Here is a 9,204-nt window from a genome sequence, read left to right on the forward strand (position 1 = left end):
ATTAACATATCCTTATTGTGATATATTGTATATTTTTTATTTAATTGAGACAGTGGAATGAGACGCACTATAATTTCATCACGGATGTGGTTGTCTAATATATAGGGATGGTTGGTGAGGAATTTTGGAATGTTAGTTGGTTTTAGACTATATATCCTCTTGTTCAGTTTTCACATTCTCATTAGAGTTAAGTTGCTTTTTGGGGAAGCACCAATGTCTTGAAATTCCCTCTTCACCAGAAGCAGTTTTATTGTGTCTTTATCGAAGTCATCTTCTCCAGAGACTTGCCTTTAACTTTGAAGATAGGAAATAGATCAGTCAAACATTGTTTCAGTTTATTTGGATTTTTTTTGAAGGACATGTGATTTACAAAGACTTCTTACAACTTACAACTCACAACCTTTGGAATTTCAGCTGATCTCATATTTTATTTAGCAAATTTTTCTCATATATTAAGTCTTAGGTTTTTAAAATTATAAAGCTAAAACAAAAATGTTTTACTAAATGTATTTTAAAGTAAATTTTACACACAAAAATATTATGATTTTATAAAAATTGTTTGGTCAAGGGAGACATATTGAGCCCTCCTAACTATAAGCTACCCTGAGGGTTTCTATCTTTCTTTTTCCCACTTAATTTTTTACTTTGGCAGCAAGGGTTAAACCTACCACATCTACATGACTATGTCTTACTTTCCAATAAGTTACACCTAAATAGCTAACATATTCCTCTTGCTCACGCACACTATCTTTCGTAAACTTTTCACGATCATCTTTATATTATCAAATTCATTTAATTAAATATACAATTATCTTAATATTATAAGCAAGTCTCTGTATAATCATGTAGTGTTTCTAAATTGAATGAGCCTAAATCACACAATCCTGAAAAAAAAAAGAGTCCTATTGTCAAAATAGCCGTAAAAAGATAGAAATACTATCTTGATATACTATAACCTTAATTTTTACAATAAACCTAAATGTCTAAATATCATAACTCAACCATGCGACGAAATGACAATGTGTTAATTTTGTTTTGTCCTCAACCATGCTTATGCCTCAGGCCGAGGGAATTCTCACACACCATTCCTAACAATTTCTAAGGAATTCCACAACGTGTCTATGCTTCAGACAACAATAACGTACGAAATAAACAAGTAGCATCTAATAACGTTAAAATAAGCACACACATATATCGAGCCAACCAACGTTGGAGGTAGAAGAACAACAATAATATCAATATTTAATTTCATTTAGGGTTAATTTATTAGGAACTCAATGTAAAATAATAATTTATTAGAAAACAAACACAAAATTTGAGTATTTATTAAGAATAAAAACATATTTAATTTCATTTAGTGTTTAATAGTGTTTTGGTCTATGTTTTTTTGTCTAATAGTAGGTGTGGTTGTGTAGGTGTGTTTTTTTGTTGAGAAAATCTTTATATAATTATGAGCTATGATAAAATCAAAAATCCATGATGAGTTCCGTATTTAAAAATCGTTGTAGAATTATAGGGTTGATTAAAATGAAACGTATTTGTCATTGAGTGCATATTAAAATGAAACGTACATGCATTACAATAAATAAAACATTTAAACTTTAATTTTAATATAGAATTTTTCTAAATTGTTATGGTGCATGATTAAACTTTAATCATGGAGTACACATTTTTTCCTTATATAAGTAACATGGTTTTACGTGATTTGTTTATTATTTATCTTTTCTTCTAGTTGTGTTCATTGTTGTTTGAAAATTTTCTTTAATATTTTGTTGTTTGGACAATCACTTAGTTACACCGTATGAAATTCACGGATTGGTTTGGAGGCTTGACTATCAAATTTCATCTCGCATCAGATTAAACATCGCATTACTATACCATATAGTTATATGTGATTTTTTCCCATTCAATTTTATATTTAGCTACACATTAAAATTAATTTATACCAAATTTTTTGCATATAGGCTTTTTTTAGTGAATCAAATTCTTTTTTAATTCAAATTGGGACATTAGTTTTCGTATCTGTTAAGAATAATTGATACCTAATTTAAATAATTGTATTAAATTCTAATTATAAAAAAATCCCGTATTTATTATCATAAAAATATTTAACAATTTAATCATTAATTTCGTAGTATAATTGATACTGGACAACTAATATTTATTGCACTTAATTTCATTTGATAATAACTGATATTTCTTCAATCGCGTATCATTTGTTGCAAAACGAACATCCAATATCATTGGAGAACAATGTTGATGTAACGATTAATTCATTGATAATCACATGAATGTATTAAATCCAGATACTAAATTTACAAATAATTTTTTGTTTTTCAATTATATTTTAACAATAATTAAGAAATAAATCTAAATCATTCTACATTTACATTTGTTTATAGGTATTTGGGATATTGGCCGGAGATGCTATATGGGAATCTAAATTTTGCTTAACACAAATGTGGTATGCAAGGAAAAATCAAATTGAAATAATTTTAACCACCACTTCAAATTTTTAAAAGATTTGTTTCAAAATAAGGATATGAAGAACAAATTGTTTTTAGAGAACATTTCCTCCATGATGTTTTCCTTTCCTTTAGGTGAAAAAAAAATAGACATTTCCAAAAATAATGAAAGTGCATTTATATAATGTTGTTTATATAGAGAAGTCTTTGAAAATATAAGTCAAGTACTATTACTACAAACTATTCTGTATCATATATCTCTTATATATTTTGATATAAAATATTTATTATTTTTTTTAATTTCTTAGTAACATGTGCATGAAAGTCAAATCAAACCGAATCTGAGGATTTATGTGGCATTTAACTTTTATCAATTTTTTCCCTCAAAGATCACACTCTAATCAAGTAAAATAGAGACAAATTTAAAAGACAATGACTAAATTAAATATGGATTTGGCTATTGCCATATTACCCTCGGAGAGGTAAAAGATCATTAATAAGTAATAACTTTAATAATAGTAATAGAAACAGTAGACTTGTAAGCATAAAGTTGTTCCTAGGAAAACAATAAGCCACAAAGAAATCCCCAAGAATGTATTCATTCCTAATCCACAAAGAAAAGCCCGTATGCGCTTACTGTGTTGTCAATCCCAGAGGGCTTTCCATGAATGATCTTCTCCAAGGAATTTTCTATAACAAACCAAAGAACTAAATATAACAAGCTCTCAACATTACTGAAATATTCTCAAAGGAAAGATCTCAAAGGGATGGCAAGCCTAGTTTTTTTCTTTTTTTTATCATAGAAACATTATAGTTTCTCCCTAGCAAGAATAATTTGTGATGGATTGAAATTTCCTATATGTATCTATGAACCTGTGGCATAAAGTTTGTTTTTAAGCACACATGACATGACATGATAATACCTAGCTTTGGATTACCATGTGACAAAAAATTACTTTCCTAACTTTAGTTTCCCCGAAAGGTAAAATTAACCAAATCTGAAAAGCGTTTCGTGTAATATTGGCTACGCATGACTAATTAACTTCTGAAACGGTCAGCTACTTCATAACCTTTTGATGTCATTCTCCCCAACAAAAAACAACTTGTTACCTAGCAACAGCTTGCTTGCTTGCTTTCTCACGCACTTAGTGACCCTCTGTGCTTGTGAAATAAATTGTTATAACCTTTATTGTTTTTCATCAATATTACCAAAATTTCCTTAAAATGTTCAATATTTCGTAATCTTCATAATTAATTCAAAATTCTCAAAAGATTAGTATATGACCTTTTTTCTTGTTTGTACTAGGAGAGGAATAAATGAAAAAAAAAATCAGAAATTTGTGGATTGCTATTTGCTCATATGATGTGTCTATTAGTTCTTTGAAATTTGTGAAAACAGCCTCTTTGCATATGCAAGGGTACGGCTGCGTACAACATCCCTCCCCCATACCTTCGCATAGCGAAGAACCTCTGGACAATGGGGTACGAAGTTTTATATTTATTTTTACCTTTTAATAGATATATTGTGCTGTCATCCCAAGAGAAGGATCAAACATTGATGATGCAGAGGTGCTAAGATATTGCAAGAAGAATCTTGCATCTTTCAAAGTCCCTAAAAAGGTCTTCATTACTGATTCTTTGCCCAAGACTGCCACCGGAAAGATTTTGCGTCGTCTTGTGGCAAAACACTTTGTCTCTCAAATTTGAGCAACCCAAGTCCTACTTTTGAAGCCTCCATACCTGGCCATACATAGTTGGAGTCCACACACATAAATTTCAACAATAATTTGGCAACTTGGCATTTAAGAGGAGGGTAATTCTGCAAATGGTCTTTCATACAGGATACAATAGATTGTAGTTTTGAATATTCACGTCAAATGTTCACAATGTAATGTTTTCAATGTTTTATAGATCTTAAATACCAGTAGCAGACAAGCATGTCATGCTTATGCTTTTTTGCTATCGTGCTCCTGTTCCTTGCCACTGGTCTTGATGAAGCCAAGCATTGTCTCTTTGCCTTTTAAGTTGTACATAATTGCAAAACGGATACATGTAAAAGAATAAATCTTATTAAAGGTAAGGTTGATTTTAAAGTGGGCAAGAATGCATCCATGATCTTAAGTAAATAAAATTCAAGCGAATATGTGGTTTGGATTAGAGAATAGTATTATCCAGTGCACACTAAATTGGAGAGATTCCCAACATGTGGTTTCAAAACTCAAGAGTACTTACCAACTATTTCAATTTTAATCTACGTGATCTAGCTAATGTTTTCTATCAGAGAATTACAACTAGTTGATCTCAAGTACAAAACTATACTGAATATGCAAATCTTTACATCCAAAAACTGAATTTAAATAAGGCTCTCAAATTTGAAAAAAAAGAAGATAGCAATGACTACAAATTGATCAACCTGCCAATACAATGATAAAACATCAGTGTATTCTAAGCAACACTAAACAGTGATACTACATGAGCAAAAAGATTGAAGTTTGAACCACACATGATCAAGGAAATGAAAATAGGCATACCGCCATGATCTACAAATCAGCAAAGGAGCAATCACTATCCAGAATCCCACAATAAATCCAATTGCCGCACTGACAAACAACCAATCCACTCCATGCCCATCACTTCCTTCATAACTATGAGTTTTCCCATTGGAGCTGCAGTTTATGGAAAGTGGTGGACCACATAGATTGTTGCCAATAAAGCTGGAGGCATCAAAGGTTTGCAATTGTGTTCCTGTTGGAATTTTTCCCTTCAAATGATTATAAGACAAGTCTAGCATGCTTAAAAAGCTCAAATTTGAAATGGGTGGAGGGATTTCACCAGAAAGTTGATTCCTAGAAAAATCAATGGACTGTAATGATCCCATATTACCAATGCCTTGTGGAATATGACCAATCACTTGGTTGTGGGATAAGTTCAAAAAGTTCAATCCATTTAGACGTGTGATTTCTCTAGGTATTTCTCCTAATAATTTGTTACTTGACAGATCAATGCTTGTTACCAAACCCAGAATGTTTCGGTACTCATCTTCTCTTCCTTTCAGCCATAGTATCACACCAACTATACTATATCCGGAAGAGTAATGTCTACTATTTTGTGCTACAGAATAGATACGAGGATCTGAACTTTGGTTCATTAGTTTCATGGCACTCAAGTTAATTACTGAAACAACTTGGTATATTACCAGACAGATTGCTTTGTGCAAGGTCTAAAACCTGAAGATGACTCATCTGACATATTTCATTTGGAATGTGACCGACAAAACTGTTTGATCGAAGGTGGAGGATTTTCATGTTTAAGAGTTTTCTCCAACCCATGTTGGAATACTTCCTGAAAGATTATTTTCCCCAAGGTCCAAGGATATCAATTGGTTATTCTTCTTCAAACAGGTAGGAAATATTCCTGAGAGTGTGTTGTTACCAATTTGTAAAGACTGCAGCTCAGACAAGGAACCCATGGATGAGGGTAAGTTCCCAACAAAATGGTTGCTTTGTAAATTCACTTCCACTAGAAATGGCCAATTAATTCAACAATCAGGTATTTCTCCTGACAGATTATTTGATGCAAGATTGAGAATTTCTAATTGCATTGGCTTGTCCTGATTGTTACATAAAAAATCTTGCATGGATTCAGAGAATGAATTGGATGAAAGGTCTAACCCATACACATCATTTGAAAGATAGGGTAATTTACCACATAAGTGATTTGTGCTTAGATCAACAGTTAGGATAGATATTGGATTTTTTAATGTAGTCACAAGCTCACCATGGATATGATTATGAGAGTGGTTTAAATACAAAACCTGAGATTGTGCTTCCCACATCTGTGTAGGAATAGAATCAATAATCCCTGTGTTAGACATGCCTAAATATTTAAGTTTTTTTTGTGACTGAATCCACGATGGAAAGCTGGGACCTAACTGCCATGATCCCACATCCAAATAGGTAAGCTGAAAACTAGGAAGCCAATTGGAACCAACTTTTAAAGTGAAATTGTTCCCTGATGCATGAAACTCCTTCAAGCTTGTAAGATTTGCAAGATCATCTTCCTTGACAACTCCTTGAAAATTATTGCCATCAATACGCAGAGATGACAATTTAGAGAGTGATCCAATACTTTCAAATGGATTTCCACTGAATTTATTAATAGACAGATTGAGATATCTTAATGATGAAAGTTTTCCAAATGATATTGGAAGAGCACCACCAATTAAGTTGTTGGAAAAATCTAGCATGTCAATATTTTTAAAAGCCCCAATTTGATCTATCAGATTGCCTGAAAGTTGTGAACTCCGAACTGCAAGTGTTGTGATTCCCTAGGAAATACAAGGAGCAAGAATTTCTAAAAGTTCATTAACCTGTTGGTTGAGTTTGAGATATGATAAACCTATCTCCCTTAAGTTGCAGAGATTAGCCAAAGAAGTTGGAATGGTTCCTTCAAGTAGATTATATGACAAATCAAGTTCAACAAGAGAAGTCAAATTTCCCAGGGCATCAGAAATAGTCCCATGTAAGTTGTTGTCCATTAGGTTCAGGAACTTGAGACGATGAAGACCGTATAAGCAATCAGGTATAGAAGATGAGAATGAATTGAAAGACAAGTCAAGATTTTGAAGAAGTGTGAGGTTTAGAATACCACCAGGAATCGGACCTTGGATTTCATTACCCCATAATTGAAGAGAAACAAGTTTATTCAATTTGAGTATCCACTTGGGGACAAAAGAAATGGCAGGGGAATAACTAGTACGGGAAAGATCGAGAATTTGCAGAGATGAGAAGTTGAGCAAGGATTGTTCATTATAGTGAGGGAGTGTGCAGTCTGACAAATATAGGTGGGTCAAAGAAGGAAGAGATTGGAGAGTGTGTAGCCAATGAAATGCTTTGGATAGGTTTGCATTTCTTAAACTTCATAAGTGTCTCACGCTCACTTGGGATGCACACACTCTCTCTGCAAGGTAACCTAAAGACCAAAGCTCCACAAACACAACAATATAAATAATGGAGGAGGAATTCATGTTCATGCAACGCATATATGAAACAACTTAATTGTATAAGTGCTTCTTGCTTCTGAATATTAAACTTACTTCTTTCTATTATTTATACTGCCGCAACTGCCTTTCTTTCTTCATTCTTATTTCTTTTTTAATTTACAAAATGATATTTTTCTTATATATGAAAAAGGGCTAGTTTTCATCGTCATAATTTGAAATAGGTTGTTGTGTCGTCTATTAATTTCTAATTGTATTTGAATCTGGAAATTGTTCTCTTTTTAATATAAAAATTAATTAGTGAGATACAAAGAAGTGTGAAATATAATGCTTGTTTAACTTGGTCTACCATAATTACAGAGATCATAATTTTTTCTTTTATAAGTCTTGCTTCAAACTTCTCCATGTATCGTAGCTATTTTATTGTTAGACTAATAATGCGTATATAGAATATACCATAGAAGGGTTTGCATTTAAAATTTTATTCCACTAATGGTGGTGGTTGCAGAATGCACAAATATGTAGAGGTATATATGTCTACAACGAGCCATTTAGGATTAAAACTGTCTAATCACACCACCATTATTTTGCACTAGTTTATTTTATTTTGGTTTAACTACCCTTTTAGTCTTGATAGTTGTGATAATTTTTCTTTTTAGTCCCTATAATTTTAAACATTTATTTTGGTTCCTATATTTATAATTTTTTAACCTTTTGGTCCTCAGCAGGAAGTTTCAACTCACACATAAACATGAACAAAATTAATAAAAATAGGGAAGCAAACTCAGGCACAACTGAACTGCAATGGAGGTATGGGACTAAACCAATACACATTCCATTATTCTTGAGTCTGCCACCGACCCCTGCAAGCTTAGCATTTGCCAATTGCCCTGATGTAATCTCCTTCTTCATTGTCACTCATCAAGTTGGAGTGGTATCACAGCATTGAACTAAGTTGATCGTTCTAATGGTAGTTTGTGCCTTCATGGTTGGGATGATGTTGCAGGTTCCGGTTTGTTGTTGAGGGAAAAGATGATCAGCCACGTCTCGTGTGTGCTAAGAGAGTGCCTTTGCCCTCTCCACAACCTTAGTTTCAACAATTGACGTTAGTCGAAACTTGATGGTGAGAATCAAAAGAGTAAAAAAAAAAATGTGTTTAATTCATAATATATATTCGACCATTTGATCTTTGACAAATTTTTTCTTCAAAGAAAATCTTTAATATTTAAAAAATTTTATTTTAAATCTCCATCGTCAAATAATGACGTACCTTCAATATTTATTTGAAACTTGTCTTCCACCCCGTCTCCCTTAAGCTCTCCACATTCACACACATATGAACACTAAGCTCTAGACAAAAATAAATAAATAAATAACCACGAGAAATAATATATAACTCTTTAGTGGAATAAATAAATAAACACTAAGCTCTCCACATTCACACACATGAAATGATCCAGACTAAGTTAACAAACTAAATGGTCTTCTTCCGTGAGTTCACAATGAAACCACAGAATTTATTTTCATCCACTAGTTTCCTTCCCAAATGTTTTCTAAAACATAACACACTACAGAACCTTCTAATAATTTTTTTTTTTTTAAAAAAAAACCAACATTTTACATGTAGCACCACAACTTAACAATTTCTAGCTACAACCCTGCTCTGTATACTCATTCTAAACTTGTTCCATAGACTATAATATAATCTATCTCCACTCATTCATTCATCAAGATTGAAAA

The 9,204-nt window shown here is 32.3% G+C and overlaps 1 protein-coding gene across 1 annotated transcript; it reads right to left on the bottom strand.

The window, feature by feature from the left end:
* Positions 1-4,862: 4,862 nt before the first annotated feature.
* LOC106797923 (receptor-like protein EIX1) lies at positions 4,863-8,376 on the bottom strand. The gene is made up of 5 exons (XM_014773225.1): positions 8,295-8,376; positions 6,835-7,295; positions 6,280-6,792; positions 4,997-5,226; positions 4,863-4,878 (listed from the first exon to the last, which is right to left on the bottom strand). Exons 1-5 carry the CDS (start codon positions 8,374-8,376, stop codon positions 4,863-4,865), a joined length of 1,302 nt encoding a protein of 433 aa, XP_014628711.1.
* Between the last annotated feature and the right edge of the window lie 828 nt (positions 8,377-9,204).

This window comes from Glycine max, unplaced genomic scaffold, assembly GCF_000004515.6.
Source record: "Glycine max cultivar Williams 82 unplaced genomic scaffold, Glycine_max_v4.0 scaffold_124, whole genome shotgun sequence".
Taxonomy (NCBI): Eukaryota; Viridiplantae; Streptophyta; class Magnoliopsida; order Fabales; family Fabaceae; genus Glycine; species Glycine max.

Excerpts from the sequence above, each read along its gene's own strand:
- LOC106797923 (XM_014773225.1), bottom strand. The coding sequence starts at position 8,376 with ATGAAGAAGGAGATTACATCAGGGCAATTGGCAAATGCTAAGCTTGCA. Across the intron at positions 7,296-8,294 it reads ACTCAAGAATAATGGAATGT|ACTGCACACTCCCTCACTAT; the intron begins GTATTGGTTTAG and ends TATATTTGTCAG. Across the intron at positions 6,793-6,834 it reads ATCTCAAACTCAACCAACAG|GGAATCACAACACTTGCAGT; the intron begins GTTAATGAACTT and ends TGTATTTCCTAG.